The sequence below is a fragment of the Acomys russatus genome, chromosome 25, assembly GCF_903995435.1.
Source record: "Acomys russatus chromosome 25, mAcoRus1.1, whole genome shotgun sequence".
Classification (NCBI taxonomy): domain Eukaryota; kingdom Metazoa; phylum Chordata; class Mammalia; order Rodentia; family Muridae; genus Acomys; species Acomys russatus.
The window spans coordinates 43,216,075-43,235,278 of NC_067161.1; the positions used below are offsets into that span (position 1 = coordinate 43,216,075).

Consider the following 19,204-nt stretch of genomic DNA (forward strand, 5'->3'; position numbering starts at 1 on the left):
TCTTTCCAGAGTCAATGCCCATGAGAAGCATCTAACTTTCCTTATCTTTATTAAAAGCTCTCCTTTACTCAATTCAGGCTAAGTAGATTTTTACTATAACCTTAGCATGAACCCAAATGTCATGTCTATCAACTATGATACAATAACAAGGGTTTGGGGAAGAGGGGTATTGTTATTTCCTTTTAAAGATTTATTTATTTACTTTATGTATATGAGTGCTCTATCTACACGTACACCTGCATGTCAAAAGAGGGTATCAGATCCCAGTATAGACAGTGGTGAGCCATCTGGGATTTGAACTCTGGACTGCTTAACTGTTGAGCCATCCATCTCTCTAGCCCCTACTATTGATTTCTGATGATAAAACATATGAAACTATTCATTAGCATTAAATACATTCACCTCTTTTGTTTGTTTGTTGTTGTTTTGTTTTTTGAGACAGGGTTTCTCTGTGTAGCCTTGTCTGTCCTAGACCCGCTTTGTAGACCACAGAGATACCTGCCTCTGCCTCCCCGAGTGCTGTCGGGGAGGCAGAGGCAGGTGGATCACTGTGAGTTCAAGGCCAGACTCTACAAAGTGAGTCCAGGACAGCCAAAGCTACACAGAAAACCCTGTCTCAAAAAACCAAAAAAGAATCATTTATAAACACGACTGAGTTTTTACATACAGTGGGAAAAGATACATTGTAGACTCTGAATAGAAATTTGACTTGACTTGAATAACATAATATGTAAATTTTCCACAACAAAAATTTTAGACATGCATATATGTATGTACACATACACTAATTTGGGAGCAGACAAGATTTTATTTGTGTGTGTGTGTGTGTGTGTGTGTGTGTGTGTGTGTGTGTGTGTGTGTTTGGTTTTTCAAGCAAGGATCATCTATGTAACTTTGGCTGACCTGGACTTGCTTTGTAGACCAGGCTGGCCTTGAACTCAGCAATCCACCTGCCTCTGCCTCCCCAAGTACTGGGATTATAGGCATGCACCACCATACCTGGCTATAAATTATTTATATATATTAAGATTAAATATATATATATTTCTAATAATGATTTTTTAAAAGGCAAAAGAAAAATTAGAAAACAATCTGAATGAACATGGGCTAACAGTAGCCTATATGTCAGAAATGCATGTGACAAGACAGGTGTGGTGGTACGCCCGTATAAAACCAGCACTTAGGACGAGACATGAAGAGCATGAGTTTCAGGCCAGCTTGAGCTATGTACAAAGACCCTGTGACAAAGAACAACTAAAAGCAAAGAACAGAAATGAGAGGAATCCATGTGGTATGAGTTAAAGGGGCTTTTGTTTTGTTGTTTTAATTTGAAATCTAATGTTCACCATCTATCACCAGCATTCAATATCACTGTAAGTTGAGCGATTTCTCCATTTCCCTCGTCCTAGGAATAATTCTGTGGGATAATTTTAGTGAACTTTGATCTCTCAGATAAAAAAGCCATGCCAACACGAAAGGCAGTAAGTAGCAAAATCATGGGACTAACTTTTACTTTCTTTCATACAAATTTTTGGGTTATAACAGCCAATTCCAATCTCATGTATAGCAGACTGTGTTTCCTAACTAGTGTAATTCAGACTGTGTTTCCTAACTAATGTAATTTTCTCAGGTATCTCTTTTCTTTTTCTTTCTCTTTCTTTCTTTCTTTTGAGACAGAGTTTCTCTGTGTAGTCCTGACTGTACTGGATTCCTTCTGCAGACCACGCTGGCCTCGAACTCACAAAGATCTGCCTGCTTCCCTGAGTGCTGGGATTACAGACATGTGCTACTGGGCTAGGCTCAAGCATCTTATATAAAAGCCAAAGAAACAAAGGCAAAGTTTCTGATTCAATAAGAATGTGCCCATCTAGACTCTCCTCATGTCCTCTAACATCCCATCCTTTCCCTCCACCACTCACTAGAGCCTGGTGCATCAAGATCTCTCTACAAAGTATCTTCCAATTTAAAACCAATTGAAATAAAACAAACCAACTTAAAGCCAGAGCTGAAAGATCACACTATCAATGTCAATGTCAAACTATTAATTCAGTTCTTCTTAAAATCTTATACATTTATGTATTTATTTAGTTAGTGTGCGTGCATGTGTGTATGTGGGTGGATCATGGCAGAGTGGCAGAGGACACTTATGAGTATGTTCCTCTCCTTCCACCGTATGGGTTCTGGAGTTGAACTAGGGCTGTCAGGCCTAGTGGGATTAAAGGCATGCGCCATCACACCTAAAAGACCTATTTGTAGCAAAGTCTAAAAAAATTTTACTGACGGACCTGAAAGTTATTGAACACAAAGGACAGGCAGAACATGAAGATGTCAGTTTTCCCAAAAATTAAGCTACGATTTCAATATTGCCAATCAACATCCAGTATTTACAGTAAAAACCTCAGCAAGGAGTTCCTCAACCCCTACGGCAGGGAGGTATATAGTGCACGTATGTGCTCTAGACTATGTCTGAGTGTGTGTGGAGGCCAGAAATTGACATCAGATCACTTTTTTTTGTTTTGTTTTTTCAAGACAGGGTTTCTCAATGCAGGTCACTTTTTTTGTTGTTGTTGGTTTGGTTTGGTTTGGTTTTGTTGTTGTTTATTTTATTTTTTTGTTTGTTTTTCAAGACAGGGTCTCTCTGTGTTAGCCTACCTGTCTTTAAACAAAACAAAACAAAAAGATGGAAAAAGAAAAAGAAACTATAAAAATATCCAACTAAGCTGGGCAATGGTAGAACACACCTTGGGAGGCAGAGGCAAGCACAGAGAAACCCTGTCTCCGGGGAAAGAAGAAAAAATGTGGAACTTTTCCCCCCTCAGAGACAGGGTTTCTGTTACAGAGCCTTGCTGTCCTGGACTCTTTGTAGACCAGGCCAGCCTGGAATTCACAGAGGATTCTCCTGCCTCTGCCTTCTGGGTACTAAGATTAAAAGTTAGCACCACCACTCTAGTGAAGGAACTTCTGTCTTTTAAAGATAAAAAAAAAGATATGCAGAAAATTCTTCCTTTAGCTTAACTCACCTTCCTTTTGAAGATTTTTTTGTTTATTGAAACAGAATCTCACATAGCCCAGGATAGCCTCAAACTTACTTGAGGTCAACACTGGTCTTTTTTTTTTTTTTTTAAAGATTTATTTATTTAAGATGCATACAGCACTCTGCCTGCATGTACACCTGCAAGCCAGAAGAGGGCACCAGATCTCATTATAAATAGTTGTGAGCCACCATGTGGTTGCTGGAATTGAACTCAGTACCCTTAACCTCTGAAACATCTCTCCAGCCCCAATACTGGCCATGATTCCCTATCCTCTGCCTCAGCCTCCCACAGCTGGGTTGTAGACATGAGTCGCCATACACTGCTGGTAGTTCCCTATGGCAGAAGGAGAACTCTATGCATGTTCAATTCTTCCTTCTCCATCAGACGTGTGTGCTCTTACGTTTGACATATACCATGCTCAATTTAGGCCTTTACTGTTAGAAAGCATAAGATTTGTTAATATTCCAAATACTTTCTTTTAAAAACACTTTTTGTTTGGCTTTTGTTTTGTTTTTTGAGACAGGGTTTCTCTGCACAGCCTTGGCTGTCCTGGCTCTGTAGACCAGGATGGCCTCAAACTCACAGCGATCCACCTGCCTCTGAGCCATCCCACCCAGCTTTTAAAAATACTTTTAATATAAAAAAAATAAAATTTATATGTATGAGTATTTTTGCCTGAATGAATGTCTGCCCATACAGTACATACATGCCTGTGCCGATGAAGGCCAGAAAAGGGAGTTAATCTTCTAGAACTGGAGTCACAGAGAGTTGTGAGCTAGCATGTAGGTGCTAAGAACTGCACCAGCATCCTCTGGAAGAGCAGTCAATATTCTTAATCACTGTGCCATCTCTCCAGCCCAACTTCTTTCTTCTTTTCTTTCTTTCTTTTTTTTTTTTTTTTTTTTTTTTTTAATGCAGGGCTCCCCAATTAGCCTAGGTTGGCATGGATCCCCTGATAATCTCCTGCCTCAGACACAACACCAGCTTCATGTAAGTACTTCAAAAGCAATGTAGATGGGCATGGTAACTTACACCTGTAGCCCGAGAATCAATACCATGTGTGAGGCCTGATTCCAGGCCAGTTTGGGATACAGAATGGGACCCTGTCTCAAATACACACACATGGACACACAAGCACACACCTCACATGCAATGTAGGCCCTGTGAGACAGCTCAGCAAATAAGGTGCTTGCTGTTATAAGACTTGAGTTTAATGCCTGAACACACATACAAGTGGAAAGAACTGACTTCTAGAAGTTGTCCTCTGACCTCCACATATGAACCATGACATGTTCACACATCCATACACATCATACACATATACACAAAAATAAAAATATTTTAAAATAGGGCTGGGGAGACGGTTCAGAGGTTAAGCACACTGACCACTCTTCCAAAGGTCCTGAGCTCAATTCCTAGCAACCATGGTGGCTCACACCCATCTATAATGAGATCTGGTGCCCTCTTCTGGCATACAGGTGTACATGCAGGCAGACACTATGTACATAATAAATAAATCTTTTAAAAATATATTTTAAAATAATGCAAAATTAGATATCTTTAAATAGAAGTTTAAAGGCGTGCTTATTACTTCAAGCATGTTCAAAATTATGTTATCTATGTCACTGCCAAGGGGTATAAACTGTGTAAAACCTGATTGCTGTGAATCTGAACTGTGTATGAGCAAAAATTTCAATAGTTGAACAAGCACATGAAGAAAAAGGCAGTCCACAATCATAATGTCCTTATAACCATCTAAGAGCCAAACCTGGCACTCTGGTGTGTGCCTAGTCCCAAGTCCCAGCTATTCAAGAGGCGCGATTGTTTCAACTCAGAAGTTCAAGATCAGCCTGGACAACATAACAAAGCCTTGTCTCAAAAAGAAAAATCCAGGACTAGAGAGATGGCTCAGCGGTTAAGAGCACTGGCTGCTCTTCCAGAGGTCCTGAGTTCAGTTCCCAGCAACCACATGGTGGCTCACAACCATCTATAATGAGATCTGGTGCCCTCTTCTGGTGTGCATGTGTACTTGTAGACAGAACACTGTATACTTAATAAATAGATAAATCTTTTTTTTAAAAATTCCACAATATATTCTAGAGCAGAGGCTGGGAGGCCACTGGTACAGCACTTGCCTACTGTGAGCAAGGCCCTGGGTTCCTTTCCTATACTGCCATTCTACAAACACATACACAGAGGCCAGCAGTCTACATTTCAAGTACACAAGTAGAGGAAGGAATCAAAACAGTTTAGTAGCCTTGACCTTTCCCTGCACTTCAGAAAGCAGCAACCTACTTAAGGGTGTATTTCCATATTATATTATAGCCCTGTAAACCAAGTACTCCAAATTTCTAGTTTATACACTTTCTTTAGCAGAAAGTACTCTGTAACTTCATTCCGCGCACACTTGTTAAAACATTCTTACATCCAACATTACCTGGAATTTAAATGCTATCATGAACAAACCAATCTCCATTTTTACTTCCTCATCCTCACAAAAATTCAAATAAACTGGCAAGACTTTTTTTTCTGAAATAAGTGCTTTGATAAGTCACTGCTATTTCAATACATGAGTATGCTTCTGGTTTTTTTAATTTTCAAGAACTATTCAACAACAAATGCCATGCATTATTGTATTTGACCCCTTCTATAGCCAACACACTAACACACTAAAGCTAGCTCATAGGCTCTTGTATGTGCTCAGCAAACATCCTCTACCCCAGAAATGAGGTAATGAGAAAGAGTTCTTTCTAAACTCACGTGTATACAGGCCTACCAGGGCCTTGCAACTTAAAGGAGACAAAATGGACATGCACTTGAGCGGTCACATTATCACCTATCAGCAACTCCTAGCCAGGCACTGCAGCTCATGCCTGCAATCCCAGCACATTCTCAACAACAGCCTGAGCTACAGAGTGAGTCAAATCTAACCCTTCAAGACCCTGCCCCCAAAATAAACAAACAACTCCAGTAACAAAAGAACCAAAAAATAATATCCATAGCAAAATATATACTTTTAAAAAATGAGATAGGAGGGAAACCTTCTGGTTCAAATGTATCATCAAATCCCTGGAAGACACAATTCATATAGTAGGGCTTAGGAAAGCAAAGTGGAAAAAGAACAATCCACAAAAGAGGACAGTTTAAAGGACAAAAAAAAAAAATGTACCTCTTCTTTTTCAGGGGTGGGGCTGTTGAGACAGGGTCTTGCTACATAGTCCTGGCTGGGCTAGAACTCACTACGTGGAGCAGACTACTTTGGAGTTGCTGTGATCCTCCTGCCTCTCTGCCTCCACAGGATTACATGCAGGAGCCACCATATCCAATCTGAAAAAATTCATAATAAAATGCAAAATAGGTAGATTTAATAGCTCAGATATTATAAATAACCAAGTATGCGAATCCTCCATATTATTTATGTAAAGATTATTAACTTGAAAGTAATACAGTCAGGCACGGTGGTGCACTCCTTTAATACCAGCACTCTGGAGGAAGAAGCAGGCAGAGACACATGGATCTCTGTAAGTTTGAAGCCAACCTGGTTTACAAAGTGAGTTCTAAACACAGCCAAGGCTATACAGTGAAACCTTGTCTCAAAAAAAATCAAAAAAAAAAAGCCGGGCGGTGGTGGCGCACGCCTTTAATCCCAGCACTCGGGAAGCAGAGCCAGGTGGATCGCTGTGAGTTTGAGACCAGCCTGGTCTACAAAGCGAGGCCAGGACAGCCAAGGCTACACAGGGAGACCCTGTCTTGAAAAACAAAAAACAAACACACACAGACACACACACACAAATCAAAAAATATAAAAATAAAAAGTTCATCAAAACAAAGAATAACTAAAGTGGTATTTGCTTCAAATTGTATATTCATTGCAGAAGTTTGTTATAAAATACTTTAAATTCAATATCTAAACGGAACATCAGAAGAATTCATCATCAAGCCAGGCATACTGGCTTAAATCCAGCACTCAAGAGGCAGAGGCAGGCAGATCAATGTGAGTTCAAGGCCAGCCTGGTCTACAAAGCAAGTCCAGGACAGCCAAGGCTACACAGAGAAACCCTGTCTCAAAAAAAAAAAAAAAAAAAAAAAAAAAAGCTGGAGAGATGGCTCAGCCATTAAAGGTTAGGCTCACAACCAAAAATATAAAAAAACCAAAAAAGGAAGAAAAAAAAAAATCCATCATCACCAAGAAGAGACTTGATACCCTATGAGCATATACAGGGGGAGGTAATCCCCCTCAGGAACAGTCATAGGGGACGGGAATAATGGGAAAATGGGGGGCGGGAGGGAAGAATGGGAGGATACAAGGGATGGGATAAACACTGAGATATAACAAGAATAAATTAATAAAAAAAAAATTTTTTTAACTCCATCATCAAATTGAACTGTTCCATGTATATATAATGAACACCACACCAGATGTCAGAAATGTGGCTTCTGTTTCTGCCCAATAACAACAACTTGAGCACGTCATTCCATTAGCAGTATTCATACTCTCAAAATATTCAAATATAAAGCAAGACTACATCTATACATGGCTACACATTCTACAAGTTTACAGATTGTAAGAAATTTATTTTAACCAATTTAACTTGTTTCTGAGAGCACAGCAAAACGAAAGTTAACAGCAGTATGGAATTAAACTGAAGCTCACAGACACACTGTTTCTGTTATATCTCTGACTTCCAAATACAAGTGGGTAGAGGAGACAGGTTATATCTGAAAACTATGCACGTAATTTTCTTTTTGTTGTTGTTGTTGCTTTTTGAGGCTAGGTTTCTCTGAGAAGCCCTAGCTGTTCTAGAACTTATTCTGTAGACCAGACTCAAACTCATAGATCTGCCTGCCCCTGCATCCCAAATGATGAGATTAAAGGCATGCGCCGCCACCACCACTACCACCCCCAGGCTTATCCAAGAAACTTTCTGACCACAGGAGCTACTAGGGTAGCAAAAATGGCTTAAGAATAAAATAAATGTTAAAGAAAAATCAAAACAGGGGCTGGAGAGATGGCTCAGAGGTTAAGAGTACCTGGCTATTCTTCCGAAGGTACTGAGTTCAATTCCCAACAACCACATGATGGCTCACAACCATCTATAATGTCATATGATGCCCTCTTCTGGCCTGCTGTACAATAAATAAATAAATAAATAAATAAATCTTTAAAAAAGAAAAAACAAACAAGATCACAAAAAAATACCCAAAAAAAGACAGATGATCCACATAGTTACTGCTACACCCCAGGGGTTTTTCATAGTTTTTCAACATTCCTAAGGAGGCCCAATAGAGAAAGAAATGTCCTTTTAACCATCAAAATTACTTTTTGTATCCTCAAACACAAAAACAAAGTATCAATTACACTGACAATTGAGTTACTTGTATCTGTAATTAATTTAAACTACAAGCTCTTATTTCACAAGTTTCTGGTCTTTAAGTATGTTAGTTCATACCTTTTACATCATGCTCTGATAAAATATGCGTGAAGTAAAGAACAGAGGAGGCCAGGTGCTATGGCGCCCAGCTGTAGCTCCAGCTACTTGGGAAGCACCTGAATTCAGTTCTAGGCGGCCAGCTTGGGCAACATATACCATCTCAAAATAAATACATAACCGGTGAGATGGCTTAGCAGGTAAAGGCACTTGCCATCGAGTCTGCCAACCAGGTGCTAAAACTGACTCCTGAAAGCTCTCCTTTGAACTCCCCAAAAATGCCATGGGCATACATACTCATAATAAATATATGCATTTTTAAATAAGTATTTTTTTTAAAATGGGGGTAACTAAATACATAAGAACAGTAGCATTTCCAGTACCAATAAAAATATGAATTACAGCCGGGCGTGGTGGCGCACGCCTATTATCCCAGCACTCGGGAGGCAGAGACAGGCGGATCGCTGTGAGTTCGAGGCCAGCCTGGTCTACAAAGTGAGTCCAGGATGGCCAAGGCTACACAGAGAAACCCTGTCTCGAAAAACAAAACAAACAAACAAAAAAATGTATTATCTACTTCTCCTTTCCTCCTCTTCCTTTTCCATTCTGACCTTTTCTATCCTGGTACTCACTATTTAGACCAATCTGGCCTCAAACTCACTGCAATCTGCAGGCAGTGTTTATTAGGGTTGCCATGCCAGGCACTATATTCCTGCTTGGAATTCTTGGGAGAGAATCATAGCTGTAGAACTACATTAGCAACAGGTGTATCCTGTTACGTTATAATGAGATTCGCAGATAAAGCATTTCTATCTCATGGGAACATAATCCTTTTCATCTATTTCAAGCATTTTTTGGGGGGGGGGGACAAAGTCATGAGTAGCCAGGTTGGCCTCCAACTCAATATGCACCTGCTGACCATCTTGAACTTCTTTCTAATCTTCCTGCCTCCAGTTCCTGCGTGGACGTGTGCTTGCTTTTTACGTGGTTCTGAGGAGTCACGTCTGGGGCTACACGCACAATAGCTGAGCTCTCTACCAACTGGGCGACAACCTCAGTCCAGTTTCATAACTATTAACTCAGTCTAGAGTCACAACAGCAAAACCTGTGAGAACAAAGGTGTTTCTAGTATTATAGATAAGGAAACAAACACAGAAAGGTGAACATGTTCTAAATGCCAGTTAATTACAGGGAGAATTATGATTCTTAATATTACAGTTTTTTTCCTCAGGAGGAGTATTATAACATATGGCAAGCCTTTGCTAAAGTGGTTTGGTATGGCAAGTGTATACAAATATATACACACACTTTGATTTTCATTAGCAGGTGCACTTAAGACAAAACAACTGGAAACTATAAATATTAAAATAAACTAAATAGCCACTGGATTTTTGTTTTGTTTTGTTTTGTTTTTCGAGAGTTTCTCTGTGTAGCACTGGCTGTCTTGGAACTCATTCTGTAGACCAGGCTAGCCTTGAACAGTGATCCACCAGCCTCTGCCTTCTGAGTGCTGGGACTAAAGGCATGCAGCACCACAGCCCCACTCAGCCACTAGATCTTAATCGAATGAAAAAAGATCTCTAATAACTTAACTTTATTTCTTCTGTAACTTTTACCCATATCTAAATAAGTCGGAGCCTGAGCCCAGGCAAATATTAACTGTCTCATCCAACAAATCTATGTGAGGATATATTAAAACATCTCCCCAAACTATTAAATAAAAATTAAATACAGGATGCCAGGTGTGGTGGTGCAAGCATGCAATTTTAGCATCAGTTACATAGGGAGTTCCAGGCCAGCGAGTGCTACAGACTTAAAAGGGTTTCAAAACAAGCAAAATTAATTAATTTAAAATATCAGCTCTTAGATTTTCCTGATAGTCCTTGTGATTCAGAATCATCAGCAGCTACTGATAAAAGATACCCTGAACAGAGCCGGGCATGGTGGCGCACGCCTTTAATCGGGAGGCAGAGGCAGGCGGATCGCTATCGCTGTGAGTTCGAGGCCAGCCTGGTCTACAAAGCGAGTCCAGGACAGCCAAGATAACACAGAAACTTTGTCTCACAAAACAAAAACAAACAAAAAATCCTGACCCTATGAATGAGTGTGTAGGCATTTTTAAATCCCAAGCCTGTTGCTCTTTGCACACAGCCATCCATGTTCAGCCCCCCCCCCCATCGCTCTCACCAGGGTGCACACAAGGAATGTAAATTTCAATATAATAGGCTCTAATTAGGGTAGCAAGCAAATCTGATGCAGGTGAAATATACTAATCCCAAAGATACTCTCCCATGTTAACTCCGTTGAACAGGTACTGTGGCATACAACCTGGCATTTCTTGGGCAAATACTTTTCGTAAATTATCACTTATTCCCATCCACTCCTTTTCATACACGACAATTCCTGATCCAGGCTAATTCTAAGAACGCAAGTGCCCTTTCCGTTATGGTTGCTTTCTCAATTCGTTTCTCAAATTCCGGTCGTCGCTGTCTCCCAAAATGAGAAAAGGGGTGCACTCTCCCCACTTGGCACAAGAAAGCGCCAGTAACGAACGGCAGGAGGCAGAGGGTGCTGCTCTTTGCATCTGCACCACTTACCAACCTTCGCCATTAGACCTCAAGTGGGCCAGTTAGAAGGTGAACTAGTTTACTCCTCACACACTTGTCCATCGCTGTCACCCTCCTTAACCCCCTCCACACTCTCCCCTCCGAGTGGAGCCCAGGCGGGTCACCTGCGCCGACCCCACCCCGAGCCGCCCAGGCTCGCCCTCCCTCCGTCCGCCCGGCCGGCACCGCACGACCCTACACACACACACACACACACACACACACACAGCAGACAGATACCCCGGGCCGATGTCCGCCCGCCACAGGCCACCATTCTTCCTCCAAACTCCAGAAAAGCCTCCACTCGCCTAAGCCTGAACTCCCCGCCGCGCCCGACTCGCCCCTGCGTGGCCGAGAGGAAGAGATCCGCCGCTCGGACGGGTCCCAACCCGGCGTGGCCCGCGACGCGCCCGCCCTCCCCCCCGCTGGCCCGGCCCGAGAAGCCGCCTCCGGCGCTGGCGCCCTAGGAGCCCTCGGAAGCTCCCGGGCGAGCAGGGCCCCGAGGCCGGGGCTGCAGGCGCCGGGCCTACTCACCGGAGCTGGCGGAGCGTGGGAGCCGGCGCACCCCCACGGCCGGACGACCAGGGCGCGGCGCCGGCGCGCGACCCTCCGCCCGGCCCTCGGCTCGGCGCGGCGAGCTGGGCGCTCACTCCGGCCGCCGCCGCAGCTTCGCCACCTCAGCCGCCATCTTGCCTCAACCCCTCTCCCTCTCCCCCCCCCCTCCTGCCTTCACCCCCCTCCCCCAGCCGCACCACCACTCGGGCCGGGCGGCCGCGCTGAGGCGGCTCCGACGCGGGCTCCTCCTCCTTCCGGAGGGTTGGGGCGACGACTCCCCCTCCTCCGGGCGGAGCGCAGCTCTTACCTCGGCCTCGCTTCCTCTGAGTCGCGGCTGCCGCGCCGGTTCCTTTCAAGTTGTCCCTCACGCTCAGACCCGCCCCGGCAGCACTGCCTCCGGCCGGACCCGCCACGGCAGCCATCGCGCCCCCGGCCCGGAGCGCCACCGCGAGCGGGCCACTCCCGCGCGCCCCGGGGCCTTCCCCTCAGGCGTGGGAAAAAGAAAAAAAAAGGCGAGGCGCCGGGCGCGAGGCCAACCCAGCGACCCCTGCGCGCCGCCAAGGCGACTGCTGCGCGCTCCTCGCCGACAGAGGAAAACACCCGAGCCCACACGTGGCTAGGATGCGCGTGAATCTCACGCCCAGCCTTCACCAGAATGGCGGGCTAGGCCTCCTCCCCCTCCTCCTCCCCGTCCTCCTCCTCCTCCGCGGCGGCTCCTAAACTCTTACCTCCTCCGAGAACGCAAGGGCCTCGTGACCGCACTCTCCTCAGCCTCACCCTAGAGTGAGGTGACGCTTCCTTCTTAGCAGCTTACTTTTCCTCTAAACAAAGCCGCCATGTGAGATAGAGAAAAAGACAACAGTGTGACCCACTTCGGGAAACTTCTCTGGGTAACGGGCCGTGTATGCTAGGTCGTGGGTCATTATTAAAAAAAAAAAAAAAAGGTTGGATTAGAAAACGAGTTGTGGCGAGAAGGGAACTCTTCCTACCGAGATGTTGAGGGCTGTTTTTAAAATGCTTCCGCTCTAGCCGCCGTAGCTGACAGGCCTGGACTCACAACTCCGGAGGCAAAGGAATGAGAAATCATTGCAAAATTCGAGGCCAGCGTGCTCTATATATTGTGAGTTCAGGGGTACAGACAAAGACACTCATCTCAAACTAATTTTAAAGCACACTGAACGGTAAGAAAGATAAGGCGCTAGTTCGCACAGAGTCTGGCTTGGCCCCGAAACGGGAGCCGGCCCAGGATTTCGCCACGGCTATGTAAAACATGAGACGGTGCAGTAAGGGTGGAAGTTTCCACCGTAGACCACGAGTCCTGTTCTCAAGCCACTGCGCACTTTACGGAACGCAGTTTCAGCGGGTTCGGTTTTCCCGCAGGAACCAGAACCCAAACGCCGCAGCCTCTCTTACTGCGCAGGCGCAGCACCACTCACCCGGCATGGAAGTGGTGGGTCTCTTGTGTGCGGTAGTGGCCCTCTTGACATGGGGCTTCCTCCGGGTTTGGGATTCGGCGGAACGAATGAGGTCTCCCGAGCAGGCGGGCCTGCCGCGAGCCGGAAGCCGGGCCCTTCTGGTGATCGCACACCCGGACGATGAAGCCATGTTCTTTGCTCCTACCGTGCTGGGCTTGGCCCGCCTAGAGCAGCGGGTGTCCCTGCTCTGCTTCTCCGCAGGTAGGAGACCATGGGGAGGGTCGCTGGGAGCCGGGCTAGGGAGTAACCGATCTCAAGGTTTTCGGTCGTAGGCAGTAGCTAAGTGAATACACCGAACGTTCTTGTCTCTGTCACAGGCTAGGGACAGAAGCAACCAGCTTCCCAAATAGGTTGGGGAACCCCCGAGCGAATTTCACTCCTCCCTAGCCAAACCGAGGAGCAGAAAATTAGTTGTTCCTCATTGGTTCGGTTCAGTACCAGCGTGTACCTTTGGGAACTGCTACTGAACTGGGTGGTGTTTGTTTTTTAAGAATTTCACTGCTAGCCTAGCTTCCGTAGTATTGTGATGACAAGCATGAGCCACTGTGCCTGATCTGTTATCCAGAAGAACCATCTATTTGCAGGGTCAAAATAATCGTGCACCAAACAATCTGAGCTGTATGTCTGCTCAACCCACCAAGTTTCTTTCCTAATAAATAGCAAAAGACGTTCTTGCCGCTTTGAAATTCATTTTGCGATACAAAGATGCATATGTCAAATTGGAAGATTTTTTTTTTAACCTCAGATGAAGATAGACACTACATTTATAGATAAATTTAAAGTTCATCTCCACCCAGCTTTCATTAAAAGGACTCTTCAAAAATAAGGATTGTGGGCTGGAGAGATGGCTCAGAGGTTAAGAGCACTGACTGCTCTTCCAGAGGTCCTGAGTTCAATTCCCAGCAACCACATGGTGGCTCACAACCATCTACAATGTGATCTGATGCCCTCTTCTGGCCTGCAGGGGTACACGCAGGAAGAACACTGTATACATAATAAATAAATAAATCTTTAAAAAAAAAATAAGGATTGCATTATGTATGACACAGACAGACAAAAATAAAACCATGATACCTAAATATGACTGCACAACTTTAAACTGTATACATGCAGTGGGTAAACCTTATGGTATATCAAGTAATACCTCAATAAAGCTGATTTTCAAAACTGCCCACGACCTCTTTTCCCATGTGGGTTGTGTGTTGTTCCAGTTGTTGGTTTTTTGGTTTGGTTTGGTTTGGTTTGGTTTTGGTTTTTCGAGACAGGGTTTCTCTGTGTAGCCTTGGCCATCCTGGACTCACTTTGTAGACCAGGCTGGCCTCGAACTCACAGCGATCCACCTGCCTCTGCCTCCCGAGTGCTGGGATTAAAGGCGTGCGCCATCCGGTTGTTTTTTGTTTTGTTTTTCAAGACAGTTTCTCTGTGTGATAGTCTTGGCTGTCCTGGACTCGCTTTGTAGACCAAGCTGGCCTCGAACTCACAGCGATCCGCCTGCCTCTGCCTCCTGAGTGCTGGGATTAAAGGTGTGCCCGGCCAGTTCTTCTTTTTTTGTTTGTTTGTTTTTTTTGTTTTTGTTTTTGTTTTTGTTTTTCGAGACAGGGTTTCTCTGTGTAGCCTTGGCCATCCTGGACTCATTTTGTAGACCAGGCTGGCCTCGAACTCACAGCGATCCGCCTGCCTCTGCCTCCATTTTTTTTTTAATAGCAGACTTTTCACAGAAATCACATTGTACACATTCTCTTTCCCTTAGCAGCACTTTTTTTTTTTTTTAATGCAATTTTTAAATGTATGTGCATTGGTGAGAGGGTGTCAGATCTTGGAGTTACAGTTGTGAGCTGCCATGTGGGTACTGGGAATTGAACCCGGGACCTTTGGAAGAGCAGACGGTGCTCTTAACCACTGAGCCAACTCTCCAGCCCCAGCACCACTTTTTATTTACTTGTTTTAGATTACTTTCATCAGGACTGATTTTTTAAACTGTATGAATTTGGGAGACTTATTCCTGGTTTTTAAACAGTTAATGCAGATTGATTAAGGAAAAGTGAGAAAGATCTGAGAGTGGAGAGGCACCAGGAAAGGAAGGAACACCCCTCTTTTTTTAAGACTTATCTTATGCATGTGGGTGTTTTGCCTGTATGCAGATATGTGCAGCACATCATGCCTGGTGCCCACAAAGCCCAGACGAGAGGGTTGGATTGCCTGGACAGGATTTATAGCCAATCCTGAACTGCTATAAGAGTGCTGGGAACTTGCTGGGCAGTGATGGCAAAAGCCTTTCCTCACTCGGGAAGCAGAGGCAGGCAGAGCGCTGAGTTCAAGCCGGCCTGGTCTACAGAGTGAGTCCAGGACAGCGAGGGCCACACAGAGAAACCCTGTCTCAAAAAAAAAAGAAAAAAGAAAAGAAAAGAAAGTGCAGGGAACTGAACTCTGCTCCTCTGGAAGAGTGTGGAATACTCTGAGATATGGAGACATCTCATACTTCCTTGTCTTATTTATGTTGTATACTATAATTATTAGAATTGGATTATACACAAATTTCTTTAAAATTTTGCATCAAAGCTGTATTTGCGCTGGGCGTGGTGGCACAGGCCTTTAATCCCAGCACTCGAGGCAGAGGCAGATGGATCACTGTGAGTTTGAGGCCTGCCTGGTCTGCAGTATGAGTCCAGGACAGCCAAGGCTACACAGAAAAACTCTGCCTCAACAAAACAACAACAACAAAAAAAAACCACTGTATTTGCTTGCAACAGTATGGATACAGTGTGTCCTTTATTATATATTGATACTTAATATTTTCAATAGAACATTAAAAACTTAGAGCCAGAAATCAAATTGTCTTTCTTTCAGTTTTTAAGATAGAGCCAAAGGTCTCAAACATGCTTGGCACTCAGCCTCCCAAAATCTCCCCCTAATAGAAGATGTAAGCATTCACTTAGCAATCAGCACTCCTCCTGTTCTCTTTAATTATTTCCTCTGAACCCAACTTGCCATTTTAAATTGGTCACTGTTGTAGTACAAGCAAGAAAATAGTAATGTTTAATATAGTGTAGTGAGGGCTGGAGAGATGGCTCAACCACTAAAAGCTAGGGTCACGGGGCTGGAGAGACGGTTCAGAGGTTAAGAGCACTGGCTGCTCTTCCAAAGGTCCCTAGTTCAATTCCCAGCAACCACATGGTGGCTCACAACCATCTAGAATGAGATCTGTTTCCCTCTTCTGACCTGCAGGTGACATATAAGCAAAACACTGTATGTGTAAATAATTAAATCTTTAAAAAAAAAAAAAAAACTAGAGTCACAATCAAAAAATATAGTATAGTGGGAACTGTAGCAGTGCAATGAAGAGAGCACAGTGGGCAGGAAGTAGAGAAGAGCAGTGATTCTCTTTCCAGATGGTTTCTTTAAAGAAGACTCCAAGTAGGTTTTCTTTGATCTGGGCTTCAAAAAAATAAGACTATATAAATAGCAGGGATAATCCTTCTAGACCATTCATGAAAATAGCTTATCCCAACGACATCCTTAGCTCAGGGGAAGGGAGAAGCAAGAAAAAGGGGTTTGTGCTGGTGGTGGTGACTCAGTTAATTGCTCTCAGCCATCCTATGAGAAGATACATTTTACAAATAAACATTGAAAGCCTTTAATCCCGGGAGGCAGAGGAAGGTGGATCTCTGTGAGTTCAAGGCCAGCCTGGTCTACAAAGCAAGGTCCAAGACAGCCAGTGCTTCACAGAGAAAGCTTGTCTCAAAAAACAAAACAAAACAACAACAACAATGACAAATAGACATTGAATCACCAAGAATTTCACAAGAGCTAAGGCCCTGTAGCTCCTAACTGCTCTAAACCCTTACACCCAGGCTGCCCAGCTGCTTTGTGTGCCATGTCAGGTGATAAAATCACTAAGTTGGTGATACTTTCAAGAACCATTAGTTCATCAAACTATTTTTTGGTTTTGGTTTTGATGTTTTGGCTTTTCGAGATAAGGCCTCTCTGTGTAGCCTTGGCTGTCCTGGACTTGCTTTGTAGACCAGGCTGGCCTCGAACTCACAGTGATCCACCTGTCTCTGCCTCCTTGAGTGCTGGGATTAAAGGTGTGCGCCACCATTTCCAGCTTCAATTTATTTTTTTAATCTATTACATTCATCTATTTATGGGAGAGGAACCTGCGTGCAATGGCCCTGGTAGTTCAAAGACTTTCAGGAGACAGTTTGCTCCTTTCACCCTACTAGTCCCTAGGACTGGACAGAGGTCATCAAGCATGGCAGCAAGTGTCCTTATCCACTGTTGTATCTATCTGTCTTGCCCTAAGTCACTCTAAGAAATCTTTAAAAGGGCTGGAGAGATGCCTCAGCAGGTAAGGGTGCTTACTGCTCTTGTGGAGGACCTAGGTTTGGTTCCAGCAAAAACTTTGGGAGGCTTCTAACTGCCTCTTTCTCCAGCTTCAGGGGATGCAACACCCTCCTCTTAACTTCTACATGCACCCGAACTCACATGTACCTACGACCCATGACATACATATAAACATAATTGAAAATAAAATCAAGCCAGGCGTGGTGGCACATTCTTTAATCCCAGCACCGGGGAGGCAGAGGCAGGTGGATCGCTGTGAGTTTGAGGCCAGCCTGGTCTACAAAGAGAGTCCAGTACAGCCAAGGCTACACAGAGAAACCCTGTCTTGAGAAACCAAAAAACAAAAAAGGAAAATAAAGAAAAAAGACTGGACTTGTGAAAGCCAACCTCTCCCCTCTAGATTGTGCCCCTAGTTCCTATGGGACTCTATACTCTATGCATGTGTGCATGTGTGCGTGCATGAATGCATCTCTCTACTCTCATAGTCTAAAATCCTTTCCTTTTTCTTTTTAGTTTTATTTGTAGAGATGTTTTTCCTACATACGTGTCTGTGCATCGCTGTGTGTGTGGTGCCCACGGAGACCAGAAGAGGGAGACCATATGGATGCTAGGGACTGAACCCAGATCCTCTGCAAGAGCCATAAGTGCTCTTAGCTGCAGAGCCATTTCTAGCTCTAACATCTCTATTTTAAAGTACTTTAACTTGTGCCAGGCGGTGGTGCCTCATACCTTTGGCAGAAGCAGGTGAATCTCTGTGAGGGGAAGACCAACCTGGTCTAAAGAATGAGTTCCAGGATAGCCAAAGTTACACAGCAAAGTCCCATCTTGAAAAACCAACTCCTGCCAAGCATGGCGGCCTAGGCCTTTAATCCCAGCACTCAAGGAGGCAGAGGCAAGAGGATCTCTGTGAGTTCAAAGCCAGCCCGGTCTACAGAGTGAGTCCAGGATAGCCAGGGGTACACAGAGAACCCCTGTCTTGAAATAAAAGAGAAAGAAAGAAAAAAAGAAAAACCAACTCTTAACCCCCCCCCAAAAAAAATACATTATTTTTATGTGTGTAGTGGAGTGTGCATACATCATGCCATGTGTGTGAAGGTCAGAGGACAACCTTGTGGAATAATTCTCTCCTTCCACTTTTACTTTCATATCTGTTAAGAAGTCTTGTTTGGTTCTGGTTTCTGTGCTGGGTTGAGCCCAGGGCGTATTCTACCACTGACCTACACCCCAGTCCTTTTTTTTTTTTTTTTTTTTTTTTTTGGTTTTTCGAGACAGGGTTTTTCTGTGTAGCCTTGGCCATCCTGAACTCAATTTGTAGACCAGGCTGGCCTTGAACTCACAGCGATCCGCCTGCCTCTGCCTCCCGAGTGCTGGGACTAAAGGTGTGCGCCATACACCCCAGTCCTTTAGTATTACAATGTTATCTAGGCCAACCTCAAACTTGGGATTGATCGCTCTCCTCTGGCTCCTGAGCGGCTGGGCCTGTATGTAGGCAAATGCCACCATATCTGGCAGCTAATGGTGTTACACTTAAAGTCTTACATACTCAGATGGTATTTATGCAACTCTGTCCTTTAATGCCTAGAGTTTCCTATTGCAAATCTTACTATCTCTGTTATGTTCTCATACTTGATACATTCATTTATTTCTTTACTCAATTAAATAGACCTCCAAATGACTCCCAATTTCAGTTTTTGTATGTCTGATTCTGTTTGTTTCTACAACTTATCCTGGGGTTTTACATGTATGTTTTATGATTTTTT

At 44.0% G+C, this 19,204-nt stretch overlaps 2 protein-coding genes across 22 annotated transcripts in view; one reads left to right on the forward strand and one right to left on the reverse strand.

The window, feature by feature from the left end:
- Ncor1 (nuclear receptor corepressor 1) overlaps window positions 1–12,045 on the reverse strand; it is a 137,995-nt gene extending 125,950 nt beyond the window's left edge. For 11 of the 20 annotated variants that reach the window (XM_051168392.1, XM_051168402.1, XM_051168389.1 and 8 more), the window contains exon 1: window positions 6,205–6,362. The gene's annotated coding sequence lies outside the window, so the exon portion shown is untranslated. Of the gene's footprint in view, window positions 1–6,204; window positions 6,363–11,932 lie in introns of those variants that run through there. The other 9 variants (XM_051168382.1, XM_051168395.1, XM_051168390.1 and 6 more) reach the window with 2 other exon arrangements.
- A 929-nt stretch (window positions 12,046–12,974) lies between these two features.
- Window positions 12,975–19,204, forward strand: part of Pigl (phosphatidylinositol glycan anchor biosynthesis class L) — a 50,260-nt gene continuing 44,030 nt past the window's right edge. For both annotated transcript variants that reach the window (XR_007833113.1, XM_051168409.1), the window contains exon 1: window positions 12,975–13,301. Coding sequence is in view for 1 of the 2 variants with exons in the window: in XM_051168409.1 (XP_051024366.1) it covers window positions 13,067–13,301 (235 nt within the window). In the remaining variant the exon portion in view is untranslated. The remainder of the gene's footprint in view (window positions 13,302–19,204) is intronic.